The sequence below is a fragment of the Vigna unguiculata genome, chromosome 10 (assembly GCF_037176805.1).
Source record: "Vigna unguiculata cultivar grain cowpea cultivar isolate G323 ecotype 2 chromosome 10, ASM3717680v1, whole genome shotgun sequence".
In the NCBI taxonomy this organism is placed as follows: Eukaryota; Viridiplantae; Streptophyta; class Magnoliopsida; order Fabales; family Fabaceae; genus Vigna; species Vigna unguiculata.
The window spans coordinates 4345369-4368080 of NC_140801.1; the positions used below are offsets into that span (position 1 = coordinate 4345369).

Genomic DNA, 22712 nt, shown 5'->3' on the forward strand with positions numbered 1-22712 from the left:
GATTAGGGGATGTCTACAATCATCAACAATTTCTGTCCTAGTAAATGGTAGTCCTACAGAGGAGTTCAAACCTGAGAAAGGGTTAAACAAGCAGCAGTACAATAAGGGCTTTTGGCCTTGGTTGTTTTTTATATTCTGCCCCGGTTCCAGAACCGAGGCATATTGGGGTGAGACCAAAAGGGATGGCTTTTGGCCTTGGGTGTGGACCGAAGCCGTAAAGCCTTTTTCTACCTCGGGTCACGCCTGAACCAATGCCTGTTCTACGCAGCGCTGCAACGCGTTCTTGGAGACCCTCAAACCTTTCTTCTGAAATGAGATTGCAGCAGATTCATGGCACCCAACTTATCCAAGTTCAACAAAACCCTTAACGCTGCAAGAGGTTCAATGCACGGTGGTTTCAGCCGTCAGAAACTCCTACATCAACGCTTATGTCTTATTAGAATCGAGCCTTTTTGTGTACCCAACAAAGATCATAATTAAAACGTGCGGGACCAAGCAGCTTCTCAAATCCATGCACCATTGCTCTTCTACGCCCACACCCACCTCGGCCTCACGCTCTCCTTCTGCCGCTACACTTGCGGAACCTTCATCTTCCCTCTGTCACAGCCATTCCCTCACACAAGCTTCAACGATGAAGTCACCTACATAGAAGCCACGCTCCCTCCAACCTTGTGCTTCCGAAAACCCTTAACCCAACCACCAGAACAGATATTATCTATGCTATGTTTTAGTGTAGAAACTACCTCTCCGACACTGACTGCGCCACCTGCTTCGCCATTGCCATCACCAAAATTCGTAACTACTCCCCTAGTTTCAGCCCCTTCTCCAACACCGTGGAGGTGCAATGTGGAAGAGTTAGAGTTGCAGGGAGAGAGAAGAGAGAAATGAAGTTTCAGAGAGAAATTGAGAGTGGCGGGGAAAAGGAAAAAGGTTCGCGTTTTCAACCCTAAATAAAACAGGGCCTCAGTTTAATTAATAACAGAGGCATATGATTGGTTTTGGCACCGGACCTCTGTCACCCGAGACCAAATGTGTAAGTTTTTGGTGTTTTGCTTCGGGTGTTTTGCGAACCGAGGCATAAAAATTGATTAGGATTGCAAAAATACCACCGCGCCATTATATGCTTTGGTTTTTTGATAACCAAGGCATATAAGACGAGTTAAAAACAATATTTTGCACTAGTGAAGGGGACCCACTAGCTCCCTTTCTGTTTCTTCTTGTGGTTGAAGGGTTAGCACGAGTAGTGAGACAAGCTAAAAGTAAAGGTTTATTCAAAGGAATTAAAGTAGGAAGGAGAGAGATAAGTATTACCATGTTGCAATTTGCTTATGATACATTATTTTTTTGCAAAGAGACTACTTAAAACGTTATGGTTTTAAAAAGTATACTTAGGTGTTTTGAATTAGCTTCAGGATTAAAGGTAAATTTCCACAAAAGCAGGCTAGCTGGGATAGGACTACGATCAACAACCATACATAGGTACTCAACTTTATTGAACTGCGACACTATGAAAGTACCATTCACTTATCTAGGTATACATGTTACATGAGGAAAGACACAACAAACACTAGAGTTCTTCCTTTTAAAAGTGTTCTTATTTTGTTCTTTATATTATCTTTTAAAAACAGTAGTGTTCCTGAGGTTTAGATATCCTTTGCTCCACTCAATCGATTTGATAGATTCTTGTATCTTGGGGGAGGAGCGCATAATATTGAGTATTGCCCTATGCAGTAGGCACTTTTTGTCAAAGGATAGCGCTTTGCATGCCTCAACCCAAGCTTTCTCTATCCTTTCCCCATTTACATATTTACATTATCTTATATTATTATTGCTTGTTATAATAACAATTTAACTTGATCATTTCTTTTATCCATGTCTCTATCTTGTTTTTGGTCTATCATTATCTTATTTTCAAAGTTATTCTAACACAACCACGGCACAGTAATTTCGATTAATAATGGAGATACATTGTCATGACATAATATCAAATTTAGCATCAGGAGACAACATGAAGATTTTTTTTTTTAGTTTTGTGGTCAAATGTTACCTATACCCACTAGTGCAGAATTGCATTTTTACCTCGCCTTATAGGCCTCGGTTGGCGAGGAACCGAAGCATATAATGGCGCGGTGGCAATTTTGCAATTATAGGCAACTTTTATGCCTCGGTTCACATAAAACCCGAAGCCAAAAGCGGTTATAGGCCTCGGTTCAAAAAAAACCGGTGCCAAAAGGGGTTTTAGGCCTCGGGTGTTAGGGAACCGGGGCCAAAAGGGGTTGCAAGAAATTTCAAAAATGCCATTGACGTTGGCACTTATAGGCTTCGGTTGGGTAAAAGCTGGTGCCAAAAGGGGTTTTAGGCCTCGGGTGTTAGGGAACCGGGGCCAAAAGGGGTTATATGCCTCGGTTCTAAATTGAACCGAGGCCATATAGTTTAATTAGGGCACAAAAACGCAAACCCCTCTACTTCTTCCTCGCGCGCCGCTGCAATTCTTCTTCACCGCACCTCTGCCTTTCTCTCTTCTTCACCGCACCTCTGCCTTTCTCTCTTCTCTCTCTTCTCTCTTCTTCACTCGACAGATCTGCCGCCACCATGGCCTCCTCTTCGACGCCGTCCCATCGCACCAGGGCCACCGTCTCCACAAGCCGTCGCCGGTGGCTCTTCTTGCAAGGTCGTGACAAGCTCTCGCCGGTGGCTCTTCTTCGCTCGACAGATCTGCCGCCACCACGGCCTCTTCGACGCCGTCCCATCGCACCAGGCACCATCGATGCTTCCTTCTCAAGACGGCCTCGACGCCGACGCGATGAAGCTCCTACCGTTCATCCTGCACCAGCGCGCGACGGCGGAAGAGTCAGAGTGTTGGATCTGCCTCGGCGCGTTCGTCGACGGCGTGAAGCTGAAGGTTCTCCCTGGATGCGAATACAACTTCCAAAAAGCGAGTGCGTTGAGCGTGAAGGTAGTCGTGAGACGCCGGCCACAACGGCAGCGGCGGTTGTGGATGGGTACTGAATTGGTTTTGCTGTTCAGAATGTGAGAACATTAATACTACCTAAGTGAATTTGGTGGCTCGTGGAGAAGAGAATCTTCCAAATCCTCTCTTGAGTTTGATAAAAAAGAAATACAATAACAAAGGCTTAGAATTTGGGTCTGATATTCGTATAAAATGGAGGCTTCTGAACTGGAAAGTGGGTGAATCTGAAGAGAATGGGTTTGTTGATGATGGATGGTTGCTGATGGGTACTGACGGGGTATATGGCCTCGGTTCTTACCATAACCGAGGCCAAAGGCTCTGCGAAAGTTGAACCTATGGCTCCGGTCCCTCTGCAACCGAGGCAGAAAAGTGTTTTTACGCCTCGGGTGATAACCGAGGCCAAAAGGCACCCCCTTTTGGCCTCGCCCTAATATGCCTCGGTTCTAAAACCGAGGCAGAATGACAAAAATAACCGGGGCCAAAAGCCCTTATTACACTGGTGACCCTATGTTACTGATAACTTTTAGTGACATTTTTATATATCAATTGAGACATTTATAAAATTGTTACTAAATAGCTTTAGTAACATTTAATTAATGAAAATGTAACATTTTTTTATGAAAAAGTAACATTATAAAAATGTTACTACATATCTTTAGTAATTTTTTTTTTTAAATAGAGACATTTTTAAATTGTTACTAAACAATTTTAGTGATTTTTTTTATAAAGGCAACATTATAAAAATGTTATTAATAACTATTTTGTAACATTAACCGTAAAACTCATAATTAATATTAAAATATTGCACACCAACATTTACATTGCATGCTTCTTTATTGTAATGTTGTCATAAAAAAGAAACCCACAAAATCAACTATTTTATTTTAATAACACAACAACAAAATCAACTATAGTTATGCAATATTTAAGATGACACAACCTAGTTGGTAATGACTTCAAAAATGCTCCATGCATGGGTCTCAAGGGAATCCATGAGGTTGACACAAGAGTCTTAACAAAGGAAGTTCTTGGCCAAAAAGAAAATTCAAAATAGGCTTATAATATCAATGTAACATAGAAATCAAGAAAAAATGAATAGGCTTATAATATCAATGTAATAGAGAAATAAAAAAAATGAACAGAGTTCCTCTAAGGAGTTCCTCTGAGGCACATAAAGTTTGGTTCCTCTAGTTTTCTTTCCTATAAGATTAGAGAAACAAAGAAAAAGTTAGACAGAATTTTGCAAAGTAAAGCTAATTCAAATAACAGAAAAAGACAAATAAATAGCACCATACATACCCTTTTAGTCAAATCTTCCGATTCTGAACCACCACAACCACTCCCACACCCCTTCCATAAACCTGAAAAGACTACCATCATATTAGTACCCTAAGAAGCTTAATTTAAACACCCTTCCTTTGTTCTTAAGTATCCTCACTTCACAAACACATAAATATATACACAGAACCAATCATTAAAGATGTAACGCTTTTAGAGAAAAAAAATAGCATATTTGCATAAAAAACTACCCAAAGGTAATGAATGTGTCAAGTTTTAAAATGCATTAATTGGATGAGAGTGAAGATTGCCGTGGGAGTGAAATGTAGAAATGGAATGCAGAGATTGAGAATTGGAATCCATCATATGACAGCAGCTAACCAACACATGGTAGCAAAAGAATACTCAGTCAAATTCTCACCAAGTGGATTCAACGCAAAGATTATATCAGTGGAATGCAGAATGCAAGGTAGATGCAGAATGCTAAGCCTTTTCTTCCACTCCTCGGGTGGAGGCAAGTCCCCGGTAAAGGGAGTTGCTGGCTCTCCCCCTCAAAAATGTTACAATATTATTGTTAATATTAAATATAACGTTTGTAAGAAAATGTTAATATAGAATGTATTTAGTAACATTTTTAGTAAATGTAACTGAACAAATATTACTAAAACTACTAAACCTGTAGTGTATTATAATTGTGAGATCCATTGTCATTATTAAAGGTGCTTTGGAATTTACCAGAATCTGTGATAAATTTTTGAATTTTCACTACAGTCAACATAAATTTTAAATTCATGAAATATTATTGGAGGCCAATATTTAAGGTTTTTTTTTTTTTTTTTTCATTTTCATATCACATACTCTGTAAATGATGCTTATGGAAATCATATGTTATATGATTTCCCCCTTGATCATTTAATGATATTTTTCATGAATTTTTTTTTTCTCTCGATCATCAATGTATTGGCTCATAGATATTCATGATAAAGAAATTCTAACTTTTTCCGCAATGCTAATATCACCAACGTTGGATATATATATATATATATATATATATATATATATATATATATATATATATACATATATATATATATATACATATATATATATATATATATGTATATATATATATATATATATATATATATATATATATATATATATATATGTATATATATATTGTAGGGGTCAAGTCATAATTAGGAATATCAAAAAAATCTGTATCCGCGGGTATCCGCGGATAAAACCCGTAACGGGTAGGAAACAAATATTAAAAATGGATACCCGCTACCTGCGGGTACGGGTATTTTTGACACCCGCATGTTAACGGGGCGGGTACGGGTATCATAGTATCCGTACCCGTGGATACCCGTACCCGCTAAACTTTAATTCACAAAAGTACCCTAATATATATATATATATATATATATATATATATATATATATATATATATATATATATATATATATATATATATATATAAGTAAAAAAACATTCTGGCCTAATTTTTTCTAAGTTGCACATCTTGTCTTCTGTCTTCATTCTTCAAACTTCAAGTATTGGTACGCTGTCTTCTTCCAAGTACACCCCTTGACATTCTTCTCTTTCCAGTATTTGAAATTGGACATATACATCAAATCTTATATAGACAATGACGTTTATGGTATGTTTATTGTCAAATGATGGAATTAAAATAAGAATACTTGGCATATGGCAATTGAGGTTTATTACTTGTTTATTTTTTAGGAATCAATTGGAGAAAGTAGACTTTTTGATCAAAACACTAATTAAAGAATTTTCATTGTGTTGAACGTCATTTTATATCTACTTTTATAGTTTTTTGGATTTGTATGAACTTGAGTTTATTTGAACTTTATTTAAAATTTATGACAGTGATGTATTTTATTTTATTTTATTTGAATTTATGATTAAATATTTGTTTTTTAAATAATTTTGTAAATACCCGCGGATACCCGTGAATACTTGCGGATATGAAAAAAATAAGCGGATACCCGCATAACAGATACCCAATGGATATGGGTATGGGGCGGATATTTATCCAGCGGGTAAGGTACGGGGGAGCTACTACCCGTACCCTACCCGCCCCGTTCACATCCCTAGTCATAATATAGCTTAGGTTTTAAGGCTTTAGGAACATCTAAATTAATGATATAATACACAAATAAATATTGTTTGTTTAAGAGAAAACAAATGTTTTAGAGTTAAAATGAATTATTGAGAATGCAGATCAAAGCATGGCTGATCTACCTTGTCTCTTAGGATTTTATTAATGACAAAATCCACACTCCAAAAGGCAGCTATAGTACCTTAATCTCTTATAGGAAGCTAATACCATTCATATTCTTATTGTGCAAAAGATAATAACGAGCATACTCTTAACTCTTAGGGTCAGTCACTTAGATGGCACTTCAAACTTTTGAAAATATAAAAATTGCATTAACATTTATATATGTTTTTGTTGCTTAGCACTATCTCGAACATGCCTGAATGAAATTATTTGTTTCAATTAACATTGGTCTTGATTCTTTTCAAAGACACAATTGATCTCCCGAGTTTAACTGTGGGACTTCACCAATGAGATTTGATTTCTTATCTTGATTCAGTCATTTGTCTATGGTAATTCACTTCATAGTTATTTTTTTCTTGACAATTTCTAAATTTCTAAGTGTATATTAGTTATTAAACTTCTTTTATTTAAGTTCCAATTTCTCCATTTTTAGCTCGTGCTTTGGTACTGAGGCCATAAGCTATTGAATGTGATGACAAGGCAGAAATAAAGATGGTAGATGAAGCAAGTATGTCATGAAGCTCATTTCTAGAAGAGTTAGTGATGACAAGGCTAACAGAAGTGAAGGAAGGGTATGGTTTTTCCTTTTCACCCTTTATCCCTCTCTTTTGATGACATCAAATATTCTATAAACATTCTACATGTACTTTATTTTAGTTTCTTGTACTATGTTACTATTTTAGTTTGAGTTTGATTCTTTTAGTTTAATGTTTGGATTAGTTCCAGTATATATTTTGCTTCTTCAATCAATTTATCTCACCAACAATAATAATTTTAGCTAACCTGAAAAACAATTCCAATGACATTTCTAAGGTAATATTTCATATCTAAATTCTCCTGAGTTATGATAAAGTAAAATGTTGTGTAGGATTTACCTGAATCCAGATTAGCAATAACTATATCTTCTCCAAATTTTCGTTTCCACCAAGCGGATTCTGCAAGAATTCCTCCATATTTTTCACAAGCAAAAGAGAGTCCCATGATTTGGTAGTGTGCAATTTATCACTCTATTATCTATTGCCAGCTTTTTTATGTATATGTCCTGTATTATCTTCATTCCAATTATTTTATGTGGCCTTTGTATTTCTCAACTCAAATGCATGCTCAAGGTCTTGAATCTCCCTTTGTCATCCTCTATGGTTCTTCTTGCGTAATATTTATGTTATGTGGTGTTGTGTTTCTTTCGAATTCAAGGCCAGTTATTTCATCAAATTGTCCACCTGTTATGCGAGCTTTTGTTGAGCAATGTTGGGAGGATATGTGGCAAACAGAAGGTATCATTTTTTTTATCATTGATATAATCTTTTTTTATTTCTAAATTGATTTTGGATCAAGATTGAAAATTAAATTCCAACGTATTAGTGTTAAGAGTTGCACAACTCACATCTATACTAAGAACCTATTTTCAAACTGTTTAAAATATTGATTTTGTTCAATATTGGGTACTGGGAAGGTGGTTTTGATCATGTAACACCAAAATATTAGTGATTATTGAGCATTCTATGAATTCTAACTTTAAATAAATATATATATATATATATATATATATATATATATATATATATATATATATATATATGGAAGAACTCAAACAGAGTTGTCTATAAATTAGGGATTGAATTGATAATATTTATAAAACACATATATTAGTGAGATGAGGGGGTTGGAATTAAAATTGGTGTAAGCATGGCTGAATGAAGTGGTCCAATGCAATGAGGTTATTTTATAAGGATGTGGAAGTGGAACGAGAGAAAAGTACAGAGTTGGGAAGACATCATATCCCTGCCACTCCAATCTTAGCAATACATGTTTCTTTTTCTTTTCTCCTCCTCAAATTTTAGAAAACATTTTGTAACAATTTTAAAATGTTATTAAAAAGACATTTTTAAACATTTTTTAATTGTTATAAAATAAGATAATTAGTAACATTTTTTTAAATGTTAATAAATATATAGGTAAAAATTTTAAAGTATTACAAAACATTAAATTCGAAATATTTTTCTAATGTCAGTAAAGATAGTAATTGGTGACATTTTTAAAAATTATGTTAATAATACATAAAAATGTTGTTAAAACTTTTTGGTAAAATTTAATATACACAACATGTGTATAAATGTTGCCTTTGCAAAGAGTAACATTTTTTTAGGTTTTAACAACATTTTTTAATTTTTATTAAAACTAATATATCTAGTAGTAGTGATATTAAGATTTCAGTGGCTTTTATAGTAGGTATTGAACATGTTTAGTAGGGAGCAATTTATCTTTCCAGCTTCCTCATTTGAAACTATCAACATGCATATTCAAGACTATGGATAAATAATGACAAAGTTATACCTTAAACACTGTGTCGTCCACTTCCACATAAATATCTTCAAACTTCTGGAACATGTTACCTAAAATATAACTAGAGTTGTCCCTATATGTCCAATATAAGAGAGGAGACAAAATTGAACCTGAAGGCGGTTCTACTTTATTATCTACAAACAAATAACAGAAGAAACCAAAAAATAACTAAACAGTTAACCAAGTGGTGAAACTACATAAAAACATAATTAACCATAAGCTAGTTCAGTTACCCTTTCTATTCAAATATGTTAGCATAAATGAGGTCACTAAAATTTAACTATCTTATACATATTTAGGATGAATCCCAAACCACAACTTAAAATAAAGTTCTTTCCTTTTGTAACAGTGTGTGAAATTGAAAAGTTAGGGACTCTAGGACTAACTCAACTTATTTTAGTATACAACAAAGAACTATATTCACCATTGTGTTGAAAATCACGAACAATTGCTCCTGATCCTCATAAACCATTAACAATTGAGTTGTGGTTCAACGAATCAATAATAATCAGACTTCCCTGTGAAAGAAAATTATTACAACTAAGTGTTTTAAGGAATTCTTGAAAATAAGCTTTTGAATTTTGATGCTTTAGGATATGAATGATCTTTGTTGTTCTTAAAAGTGTGCAACCATTAATTATATATAGAGATAAAAGGCTATGAGAGAAACCAATTGATAAAGATAATGATATGTGAATTGTTTTATTTTCCATGTTTTTCATCCTTGTATAATCTTAGAAAAGCTGGAAATTCTGATATATTAACAAAGGATGATATTAGAAACTACAACATATAAACATATATACTACAGTAAGTTAAATTTTACAGAAAACTAAATCAAAGGAAGAGAATTATGCAACATAAGTAGAAATTATGCCGCAATAATGGCAGAATTCGCTTACATCCAACCCGAGAGATTTGGTTTCTCCGTCCAAGCCCAAATACTGAGAGCACGTGTCCCACTCTCCACAACTGTCATTGAAAACACTCCTTCGAAACACACAAAAAGAAAAAATCTTTAGAAGAAACATTCAATTTGGCAAAGGAAAATCACAAAGACAACATTTGCAACACTAGGTAACCTTTGCAACAGAAATCTTGAGCAATTGTTCAATAACCATGTTATCAAAGAGGTTGTCATCAACGACAAGAATTAATGTGAAGCATTGAGAAGTTCATATATTAGGGAAACAGACATAAATTTTCAAAAAGACAAATTAAATAAAGCATGTACCGAGAATTAGATTCACAATGATGATGTTTGATCGAGACTAAGAGTAAAATCTTCACACAAAGAGGCAGATGTTAGATGGAGCAAGGGGGCCATTTTCTTTTGTTATTGAAGAAAAAAAGTTAGACAAAAACTCATTATTTTTCACAGGTCTTCAATAAACAATCTAATATATGATGTAGCTTGATTCACCCCTGGCCCTTAATTGTATCATATATTATGTAGCTTGATGCTTGTGGTTGGCATGTATAGACTATTATTAGATTCCCTTAGTGAATGAAAGAAACTACAAAAGAAAAGAGGTTGTGAATTATGTAGGAAAAATAACAGAGTAGTATGACTTATCCGAACTGTTTCTTCCGAACTATTTCTTCCAAAAGATTATTATATCTTCTATTAGCAGTAATGCTTATCCGAACTGTTTCTTCCAAAAGGTTTAAGTACTTACATTTGGAAAGTAGTAGCATCCCCTATACATGATACTATGACTTTGCAGAGATTGTCTATTTTAATAAGATAGTGAACCTAAGGTTATAAATGAGTTGGTGATTGCTGTAATTTCAGGCAAACAGAAAAATATCTTGGCCCCCAAACTTTAAATGAAAAAGTAGAATAACAATCAACATGAGTATGGGATGCAAATATGGTTAATACAATTTATTTAGTTTGATTTACATTAAGCTTCAACCAGGATACTTCATCAAGTATGGTCTTTTTCACTTCATCAGTGATATCACTTTTTTGGTCACTGATTCTTTGACTTCTTTTAGTTTTGTTTAGGCTAATCTTTTGTAGATTTGATGATATTCCTTCTTAGGAAAAATCCTCTATCATATTAGGAGTATCATAGGTAATCTACTTTACATATGATAAGTTAACATCATCATATCATCATTATATCAATTAGTGTTTATTCCAAACTTTAAAATGATATTAGTAGAGAAGTAGAATTTAAGTATCTCACAAAACTATTTAGAGAAAATAGTTTTCATGGAGTTGGTTTCTATAAATGAATTATAAGCTTAAATCCAAATTTTCAAAATCATTTGTCAGACTTATATGGAATTTAAAAGCGAATATAAAAGTGTCACAATTCCAATAGATGTAAGTTATCTTAATTGTATGTATTATTCATTTGTAGTAGGATTTTGTTGACTAATTTTATTTTATTTTTCTTTGTTGTAGTATTTTCCTAGTTGCAGATGTCAACAATATTCTGACAATCAAATCATTGAAGTCAGGGAAGATTGGTGTTTTTATCTCATTAGTAAATGTTTATAGGTTAGTTGTATAATTCCTTATATAACAAAATAGGGAAGGTTAGGAACAATGTTTTGTCTAAAGTGTTTTGGCTCCACAGTCTAGCAAAAATGGAACATGATGGATGAGTACTACAAATATTAGTTTTTTTTGCTGATTTCTTTCATGTAATATTATACTTTTTTAAAAATATATAAACATCATTAAGTTTTTTGTGTAACTGTGTAAGAATTTCAATGCCCTTTCATTTCAGTTTTGCTTGATTTCAAGTTCAAAGTTTTTATACAGGCATGTGAGTCGAAGAATAGAATGAACAAAAAATTAAATAAATTATAATAAAAAATAATCAAACCAATACACATCGCTTGTTTTAAAAAATGTTATCTATTGATGAATTGAAAAAGTGTTGTCCATTAATGAAAAATAGACAATGTTTGTTTGAACAAGCGCTATCTGTTAATGAATTGAAAAAGCGCTACCTATTGATGAAAAACTACTCTCATATATCGCCCTTATTCAGTCAAGTGTTGTCTATGAGAGCTTTGATAGACAGCATTTTGTAAAGAAAGTGCTATCTATTAAAAAATATATAGATAACGCTTGTTTAGACAAGCGTTATCTATCAAGTGTCATTAGACAACACTTTTTTACAAGCGCTGTCTATTAATAGATACAGCTCCAATAGATAGCGCCTAAAAAGCGCTATCTATTAAGAAAAAAAATGCTGTCTATTGCCAAATTTGGCGTAGTGTCATCCTTGTATAATCTTAGAAAAGCTGGAAATTCTGATATATTAACAAAGGATGATAGTAGAAACTACAACATATAAACATATATACTACAGTAAGTTAAATTTTACAGAAAACTAAATCAAAGGAAGAGAATTATGCAACATAAGTAGAAATTATGCCGCAATAATGGCAGAATTCGCTTACATCCAACCCGAGAGATTTGGTTTCTCCGTCCAAGCCCAAATACTGAGAGCACGTGTCCCACTCTCCACAACTGTCATTGAAAACACTCCTTTGAAACACACAAAAAGAAAAAATCTTTAGAAGAAACATTCAATTTGGCAAAGGAAAATCACAAAGACAACATTTGCAACACTAGGTAACCTTTGCAACAGAAATCTTGAGCAATTATTCAATAACCATGTTATCAAAGAGGTTGTCATCAACGACAAGAATTAATGTGAAGCATTGAGAAGTTCATATATTAGGGAAACAGACATAAATTTTCAAAAAGACAAATTAAATAAAGCATGTACCGAGAATTAGATTCACAATGATGATGTTTGATCGAGACTAAGAGTAAAATCTTCACACAAAGAGGCAGATGTTAGATGGAGCAAGGGGGTCATTTTCTTTTGTTATTGAAGAAAAAAAGTTAGACAAAAACTCATTATTTTTCTCCTTTATTTTTCATATCTTCTCTTCTATTTTTAAAGAAAAATAAAAGGTAATTATCTTCTACTGATAGTGAAATATTTGTTTAATATTTAGCACTATTTTTATCTCATGACCATTTTGTATATTCACTTTTTATGAGTATAGAAGAAAAAGTAATGTATTATCTTATTTTTCATAGTCGGTTTTTAATTACGATTTGATTATCATAATTTTTTTAGTTATTTTGTCTCTAAATTTTTGAATAGATTATGATAAAGTATTTTTTTTAGTCTTAAACTTCTCTTTTGAATAGGTATATTGATGAAAAATAAAAGAATAAATTCATTTTTTAAAATTGATAAAACAAAAACTACAAGGGGTGAAGATGAAAACAGGATAATATAGTTGTTTATCACATAAAAACGAAATGAAAACTTGTGAGGACTTTTGAATCAATATATGCACGTTAATAATAAGAAAGATGAATATTTTACTGATAATATAGTTATTTACATCATAGCTGAAAAACTTAATTAAGATTTAGTTATTATGAGTTAAAAAAAATATGAAAAAACGATCGATGGTCATGTTGGCGCGACGCCTCTCTTACTCCTGGTGTGCATAGTGGAGGTTGAATATGATGGAAGAAACCCTTGTATATAGAGAGGACGGTGCTCGGTCTCGCTTCAACGTGACACTGAAGGGAAGAAATTTTTTGTGAAATTGAAATTCGGATTTATGAATATAGAGCTTGAGGTGTTTTGGCAAGGAGAAGGAACAGAAAATTTTCTTTCTTAAATGAAACGACACTGCAAAAGAAAAACGAAGTAAACAACTAACAAAACAAAAAAGAAAACAAAAGGTTAAATTAATTTTAAGATTTAGTAACATTTATATTTATATGAAAAATGTTAAGATAGTAGGAAGAAATTTATCTATTGTAACATTTTAAACAAACGTAATTAAGAAAATGTTGGTGAAAGCGGGTGTACTGAATTGAATGAACATATTTAAATATCATCTTAATTACATTATTTCCGCTCGTCCTCTTTGTCTTGGTAATAATAAAATTATTATTGTATAATCCATTTAAAGGGACAACTTCTTCTACTTATGTATTAAACAAGATTATCTACTAATTCCACGTATAAGTTAGAGTTTGTAATTAAAAAGAATATTCCTTATTTAGTTTGTTTTAGAAGATATAAAGTGTTCATGATTGTAATTACAAGAAATACAATGTTTTAAGTTAAATTGTCATTTCTTCTATTTTAGAAATCTTGGACCTCCATACACTTCGCTATGTTAAGTCACACTCCAATAAGGAAAACCTGAAATACCCTCTCTTTGATTGTATATTTGTTTAGTTTTATTCATAATATAACTTATATTTTTTTAATTTTATATTTATGATAGTCCATACATTATTTTTGAATGTTAAGATTTGTATTATTAATAATTGTTTATGCAATTGTACATTGTTCGTATTCATCTTTCCTGAATGATAACATTAGTGGATATTGGAAAAATTTCGTCTGAGGATTGATATGTAGAGAGAGATTGAAAAGATTGAATAACAAGTTAAATATTTCAAATAAGATTTTGTGCCACATTGGTTTAAGGTAATAACTAACTAATATAGAAACTAGACAAGGAGAAAGCGATAATGAAATTATTTTAAACCTTTTTTATGATGGTTCTGTTCTAACTGAGACTGTGAAAGAATTTTCTTATGTTGATTATTTCAGAAAAAGTTATTAAGTTGTCATAATGTATAAAAATTCTATACAAGACAAAGTCTAAACTAATTACCAGCTAAAAATATTATACGCATTTTGTAATCTATTACAGTTGTACTTGCCTAAATGTTTTTCTTCTGGATTTGTAAAACATTATAATTGGACGTATATATCAAATGAATATTCATTTATAAGAGTTAATTTTAAAATAATTAAAGAAAATTAAAATAATTAATGCTGTAAGATCATGACTATATTGTACAAATATAGTTGAAAAGGGAAAATTAAAAAAATTACGTGCTTCGTACATAACTGAAAACTGTAATCAATCTTATAAAAATAAATGAAAATAATGATATATTTAAAATGTACATAGAACAAATAGAATAAACGTAAATAACAAAAAAATAAAATTAAACTTTGTTTCATTTTTTAGTCTTAAACAAAGGGATGAGGCTACGGTGCTTATTAAATTGAAACAAAAACAGAGACTTTCTAGCAGATAACAAAGCAAAACACATAACAGAATATCGAATCGCGGCAATCTTTATTTCATAATGCAGTATTTCTTTTCGAGGACTTAATTATTATTATTATTATTATATGCTGCTAAAAGGTAAAAGAATTGACAAAAGCAACCACCAGAAAGCAAATACAATAAATAGATCAAATAAAACCAAGGAAACACGATGCAAGGAGCGAGAAACAGGATAACAAACATGGATTTCTTAACTGTAAGCTATACAAATGAATTCCACTCACGGACATAAGGATTAATTCCATAACTCAAGGGATCGTGCAGTTCTGAAAGAGGATAAATCACTTACAAGTTTTTTATAAATCTAATTGGGGAATTTTTCTTTGACGGAGACTCCTTTTCTAAGTCATTTGATTCACCACATATAAGATACACAATTGTTCTCCTCACTACCAATCCATCACCAAAAATCACGAAAATCTCAACCTTGTCTCCTGATCCTAAATTTGATATTATACCCTCCCAATCTTTGTCGTTAAAGGAAATTATCGTGGCATGGTTGTGTATATGCAATGTGCACTTTGTATAATTAACAATTAAGACACTTGTAAGACCTTCGGTTGCCACAATTTCAGGGGTTGATAAATAAACTATGCACAAAGCCATTCCCTTTATGTCACCATTCCGAGGCACAGTGAAAGAAACAGAATATCCCTCACCCATATGGGCCAAACAATTAGGATCATTGTCACCAGGAAGAGAAACATCACAAGATTCACTTCCTGCAATTACCTGTATCATGAGATAAATAAGGACATGTTTAGTTAAACAAAAACAAATACATGATTAAACAAATCTGGTTAATAGTTTTGTTCAGTTAATATCACCATTTCTATATGGATTTAGAATGCGGTTCTGTTTTTGAGTCTCTTAGTGTATATTTCTACAATCACTAGGAATAAAACAATCATAAAGCTAGTAAAGCAAGAAAGTGGAAATTAACAATTTGTTAGTGCTTAGCACAAGCATAATTTTAGAAGACGTTGTGTTGGTGTAGAGGTGCAGGATGCTAGAAGTTTAGAAATGTAGCTTCTATTACATACTTCATTAGGATTTTTGTGTTCTCTTAATTAATAGCTACAATGGTGGTGATAATGAACAGAGGGAAAGTTAGAGAAGAACCTCGGAAATGCTATCGCTGAAAGCATCCAAGAATTCTTTGCATCTTCCAACACCGATCAAAGAAGACCTGAAGTGTTGCTTTGAAGTGTCTGATTCTGTAATATATACACCATATTCGACCAAAATATCTTGTACTTGCTTAGATAGTTGAAACTCGGTCTCACATTGCAACAAAACACTTCGAAGATTGACAAAGATCCTACGTAATGGCGCAATATCATCCCAACTATTAAGTTCCATATCCATGCAAAAGGAATGATTATAAGATAGGGGGGTCATTGATGGCAACTTCCAAGACCGAATGATAAAATGAAAAAGATTATGTGATAATCCCTCAAATCCTCGTAGAGATAAATATCCAATACTTTTTGAGCTTTCAATTGAAAAAGGAACTTGTTTCACAACTGTATTTTCAGTAATTAGAGTTATCAAGGATTCCATTTGCACTATATCTTTTTCCATTAGGTGAATCCCGGAACAACCAGAAAGAATGAGTGTTTTTAAAGATTTCAACATATATATCTCTCTGGGAAGATTGTTTATCTTTGTACAGTCCTTCAAATTTAGAAGTGTAAGATTGCAGAGACCTCCAATAGATGGGTGCACTTCGCACAATCTTGGGCAATCTTTGAGAATGAGGTGTTCAAGACCTGGTAGTCTCGAAAAGTCAGGGGTTTCTGTCAAGTACTTGGAGTGACTAAGATTAAGGACTTTTAGTGATGCCAAAACCTTCAAGAAGATAGTTTTTTGGAAAATGTTAGAAAAGAAAGTGACGGAATAAAATAGTTGTAAGTGGAAACAAATACTATATTTATTTTGGGCAGAGGTTCAAAATAAAATGTCAAGTTATAAAACCTGGGGTTTTTTCCAGACGAGTCGAGGAAGACTGTGTTTTAAATCAATGGCTATTGCATCATGTAGAAATCCAATAGGTAGGTCTTTTGAAGAAAACTTTGCCAACCTAATCCATCCCAGTTCCTTAGAGCGGTACTCACAATGTCCACCGAGTTTCCTCCTTCCTATTGCGTCTCTTACCTCTAAATAATCACGTTCGAAGAAATCTCTTATAGTTAGAGACCATTTCGGAGGGAATCTCTGAATGACTTTTTTTTCCTGTGATGAAAATAGCTAAAAAACAAATATATTGCACATGAGAAAGCAAACACTTTTAGACAGAAGTTTAAAAACAATAGATAAAGAATGTTCTTACAATATGCTCTAACAGTACATAATCTTCATCCTTATCAAACCATAGTCGACTGGTCTTCTTAGGTTCCTTTCCTGAAGTAATTTCGCCAATAATTTCTCTTCCCATTTCTCTTAGCAAAGGATGCAATCCAAACTTGTTGTTCTTTTTAACTATTATGAGTCTACGTTCTATGAGAATTCTTATTCCACTTTCAGCGTTTACTCCACAACCATTTAGGATCTTTGTAACATAGACTCTATCTTTACCGACAAAGAAACAACATATATCAAGGAATAAATTTCTTTCAATTTCATTAGGTAAACCGTCGAAACTCAGTTTCAATATCTGTAGAACTTCGTGCTGGGGAACACGTTCTAATCTTGACAATACGTTATTCCATTCTTCTTTAGTCTTTTCATATAAAAAAGATCCAATGACTTCAAGAGATAGTGGTAGGCCTCCACAATAATCAACAACCATTTTTGCGAGGAAATGACATTCCTCTTTTGGTTTTGGTTCTCTAAATGCGTGCCAACTAAGAAGCTCAAGGGACTCGTTTGGGTTCATTAAGTTTATCTGAAAAATAGAATAAGGATATCTTATGAGCGGTGGGTTTTGATTTGTTGTTGTAATGATTATTACAGTTCCTTCACGGAGATGTGACCTTACAATCATTTCTAAATAATAAGAAAACCTCACATCGTCGAGTACAATGAGCACCCTTTTCCCGTAAATTATTTTCGGAATCAAACTTCTTCCCATCTCATTGTTACAAAGTTGTTTTTGTTCAATATCTTCAATGAAAAATTTCTGTGTGAATGTATCATGAATTTGATTATAAATGGCTTTAGCAAGTGTGGTTTTACCTGACCCTCCCTTTCCACATATCGCTATCGTACAAACTTTCGTGGATTCTTTTTTTATAATTTGAATCACTTCTTCCATACGGGATTGTAATCCAACTGGAAATTTAGTAGCAGACAAGACCGCTAAATTAAGAACGCTCTTAACAATTTTGTCCGCTACTTCAGCATCACTCCTTCAAGTTCAATAGAAATTATAAAAGAAGTCATGTACAACAAAAATTAAAATAGAAGCTTAAAATATGGTTTTTGAGTGAGCGGGTGATTTACCTGTAATTACTCTCATCCCATCCAAAAAAATCTGCAGTTTTGCTGAGAGCGTGTTTCCACCTGGACATGCCATGCTTCAGTTGTTGTGCTGAAAATGATTGTTGTGCAGTTGCTTTGAGGGTTTTTCCAAAATCACCCTTTTGAAGACGAACATCAGATGGCTGAAGTTCGTAATATACGGGCAAAACATGTCGGGAATAAGTTTGGTGCCACTCAATGATTTGATGAAGCTGATGAAGACACCAAGCAGATTGAGAATAGGTTTTGGTGAAAACAACAATTGCTACCCGACAAAGATTGAGAATAGGCTGTTGGATGTCCATGTCGTTGACTGCATTCTGGTGGTGAAGGAAGGTGGTGAGTCCAGCAGCAGAGAGAACAGAATCGAGATGAGAAACAAATTTCCTGTGGATGTCTTCTCCATTGAAGTTAATCAGCACATCATACATCTGTGGGATTTTGGAAGTTGAAGAGGTGAATTCCATGGGAGAAACTGGTGACGTTATGAAGTGTTTGCAGAGAAAGCAATAATGCAACACAGTGAGAGATGATCTCTTTACAGACACAAAACCATTCAAAGTAGCAAAAGATTAATATTTGTTTATAGCCGTGGAAGCGCGTTAAGACCATTACAGAACACTTTTTACTTTGGCCATTTAAGAAATTAGACCTACACACACTTTGTCCACACAAAAGAAACATTACACTGATTAACTATGAAAACTTTTCTAGTTAGGTTCCGTTTTTTGAAAATTACATATTAACTTTACTTTTTATTTTAAAATCAATATATGATTTCTCTTTTTATCCTAGCCACGTATCTATTTAAATTTTAAAGAATAACAAATACATATTCTTTTCACATTAACGCATATCTAATGAAGACTTTCTAATAATGAAAAAAATAGAAAGTATAAATGTATAATTTAGAGAATCGTCATTATAACTGAATTTGATTTGTGTGTAAAATAAATAAAATAAAAGAATTAGATATCGCTTTATTAAAAGTTTAGTATCATTTATTAAAAATACAAAAGAGATGACTGTCATCCTTTTATTAAAAAAGCAAAGTAATTTTAGTTTCCCCTTTTATGGAAATACAAAACTAGATCACACGAATTTATGTAACATTATTTAATATCATTTTGTAGTTATTATTACAGAAACATTTCCTTTTTCCATTATATTTATTTTGAAACCTAGCTTGCTGGTCTATGTCTACATTTAATAATTTTATCAACTTTTTATTTAATAATGTAACTTTTGCGAAAGTTTTTTTCCTTAGGATTAAACCAAAGCAATTATAGTGAAAATTTTAGGCTACATCTCAGATGCATCTTGTACACGTAACGATTGACTTACTCCTTACCCTTTCTCTGGCTACCTATTTTGATATGTAGACATATAATACAAAACACTTGAATATTAGCATATTAGGACAAAAGTTGAATATACTACTACAGGTATTTTTGTATTCTTAACCAGTCAAAATTAGAATATCACACATATGATATATATTGGCATTCAATTCAATGGAACAATTATTAGCTAATGAAATATCAAAATCCAACCCGCAAACGTCGAACTCGCGGTTTAAAATATGCATATTTTGACATCAAAATTCAAGAAGATGATTCATTTATTTGGAGAATTTGAAATTCTTTGTAATGAAATATTTTGTTTGGATAGACCAATTAAAAATAATTTAAAATACATGCATTTTTTTGAAGTATTTCAATTAGATAAATTATAAGAAATTCAAATACAATAAAAAAAGGTGGAATTTGAAATTCTCCTCACTCAACCTCACACTTTGACCTCAACCCCAAACGGACTCGGCAAACCCGACAATCATGACAGGCTGGGCTAGCCAGACACTCCAGACAGATCAAATCGACCTGATAAAACAAACTGGTCGAGCAGGCCCGACGACTCAGAAGGGTCGAGCGGACCCAATGACCCAGACGGACCGGGGTGACCTGATGACACATACGGGTCGAGCGGGCTTGACAACTCAAACAGGTCAGCGTGTCCGATGGATCAAGACGGACGGGTGAGCCTGGTTACCCACACGGGTTTGGCGGGCCAGACGACCTAGAGGTGTTGGGCGAGCCTGACGACCTCGACGTGTCAGGCGGGCCTAACGACCCAGACGTGTCGGGTAGGCCCAACAACCCCACTGACCCGTTGACCTGACAAGCTTGACCAACCCGATGACCTAGTCGAACCTAACCAACCCGACAACCTAGATGGGCTCGATCGGTCTAATGACCCGGGCGATACCGACCGGCACAACGGCGGGCTCGATGATCTAGTGGGTCCAAGCCAGGCCAACGACCTAGACAGGTTCGATCGTGCTGGGTCAACAAACTTGACAGGCATGATAGGCCTGTATAGGCCATCAAGCTGATCATGCTTATCTAGATTGTCAAGCCGAACCAACCTAGCCTGTCTGGGTTTCTCGACCCGGCTGAGTTGTCTGAACTAACAATTCACATCTAATACTATATACAATTCTGAACTAACAAATGGCAACTTCTTCAATATTTTAATATTTCTGAACTACTTCCATTCAAATTTTACTTTCTAAAAGAAGAAAATATGGTTATGTGTCAATCTATCAGAATTTTGAAGATTAAAAATTAATTCAAAAAAATCACTCTCACACAATTTTTTTCTGACCTCTTCACCTTCTTCTCTCTCTTTCTCACTCACACACATTCAAACCTCTTCAGCTTCTTCTCTCTCTTTCTCACTAACACATAACACCATGGCCTTCGACAATTCTTTCGGTTATTCTCTCTCATTCTCAGTCGCACACAACTAGGGATGGCAACGGGGCGGGGCGGGGACGGGTTTCGCTATCCCATACCCATCCCCGCATAAAAAATTCATCCCCATCCCCATACCCAAACCCAACGGGTATCAAACTTTTTTTCCATCCCCATCCCCACCGGGTAATGGGTATAATCTCGTACCCATACCCGTACCCGTGTTCTAACTACTTCAATATTAATTTTTATAAATGAAAAAAAATTACGGTAAAGAAAACATAATATTATGAAATATTCAATATTAGGAGGATTTTCTTCGATTCCAAATACCTTAAAATAAATTATAATTGTTTACATTTTATATTAGAATACCAAATAAAATTTCATGTGAACCAAAACATTTATTAAATTTGCAAACTACAACATTGATGAACTTAGTTGATAAAATTAAAAAATATTTCAAAAAAATATAAAAGGAAAACAAATATTCAAATTAAAATATATTTTAAATGTTTGTTTACTTCAATTTTTTAAATTCTAATGAATCTCTTTTTTATACACTAATAAAAGTTATAATATATCACTTGATCAAAATGACACAAAAAACAAATAATAAAAGGAAAACAAATATTCAAATTAAAATATATTTTAAATATTTGTTTACTTCAATTTTTTAAATTATAATGAATCTCTTTTTTATACACTAATAAAAAGTTATAATACATCACTTGATCAAAATGACACAAAGAACAAATAATAAACATAATAATAAAATTTTGACATAGATTTTGTATCTTTTGAACTTCAATATATGTTGGATAGTGACAAAAAAATATTCATAGAAATTACATTAAATTTTTATATTGTAGTAAATAAAAGTTATTTATACAATTAAAGTGAAAAAAATTACAGTATGATTAATAGTGAGTTATAAAATAACAAATAATTAGATAAAATATATCGAAATATTATTCTACATGATGAAAATAAACAATAAATAAAAATATTAAAAAACTAACAAATGTGTGTTTTAGAAATAATTTGAGAGACTATCGAAAGAAATCGCACAAAGGAAATCAAATGTATAATTAAGGTATGATAAAATGAAAAAGAACTTAGAGAACTAATTATTAAATTATGTTTGAAGTGGTTAAAAATAAATAGAAATATCATTAGTGACCAAAAAATTTGTCATTAAATTACAAATAAATTAGTAATTAAATTGGTCACTAAATCAAGTACCGATTCGATCATTGAATCAGTCACTAATTTAGACAATAAATCAACTACTACCACCAAAATAGTGACTGATATGGGTTACTGACTAAATCAGTCACCATTTCATATTTTTCTTGTAGTGAATTATCATATACTATTCCTAAATATCATTATATATATATATATATGTATATATATATATATATATATATATATATA

The 22712-nt window shown here is 32.9% G+C and overlaps 1 protein-coding gene across 1 annotated transcript; it reads right to left on the minus strand.

Annotated features, from left to right (window-relative positions):
* Positions 1 to 15215: 15215 nt before the first annotated feature.
* On the minus strand, positions 15216 to 19079 carry LOC114167069 (disease resistance protein RUN1-like). The gene is made up of 5 exons (XM_028051998.2): positions 18502 to 19079; positions 17390 to 18407; positions 17035 to 17307; positions 16180 to 16908; positions 15216 to 15789 (listed from the first exon to the last, which is right to left on the minus strand). The coding sequence occupies exons 1-5, from the start codon at positions 18984 to 18986 to the stop codon at positions 15343 to 15345; spliced, it is 2952 nt and encodes a 983-aa protein (XP_027907799.1). The 5' UTR covers positions 18987 to 19079; the 3' UTR covers positions 15216 to 15342.
* Positions 19080 to 22712: the final 3633 nt, after the last annotated feature.

What these genes read in the sequence shown, in the direction of transcription:
- LOC114167069 (XM_028051998.2), bottom strand. Translation starts at nt 18,986, where the DNA reads ATGGAATTCACCTCTTCAACTTCCAAAATCCCACAGATGTATGATGTG. An exon ending in TCGTCTGGAAAAAACCCCAG is followed by an intron (nt 16,909 to 17,034) that starts GTTTTATAACTT and finishes ATCTTCTTGAAG; the next exon opens with GTTTTGGCATCACTAAAAGT. An exon ending in TCAGCGATAGCATTTCCGAG is followed by an intron (nt 15,790 to 16,179) that starts GTTCTTCTCTAA and finishes CTCATGATACAG; the next exon opens with GTAATTGCAGGAAGTGAATC.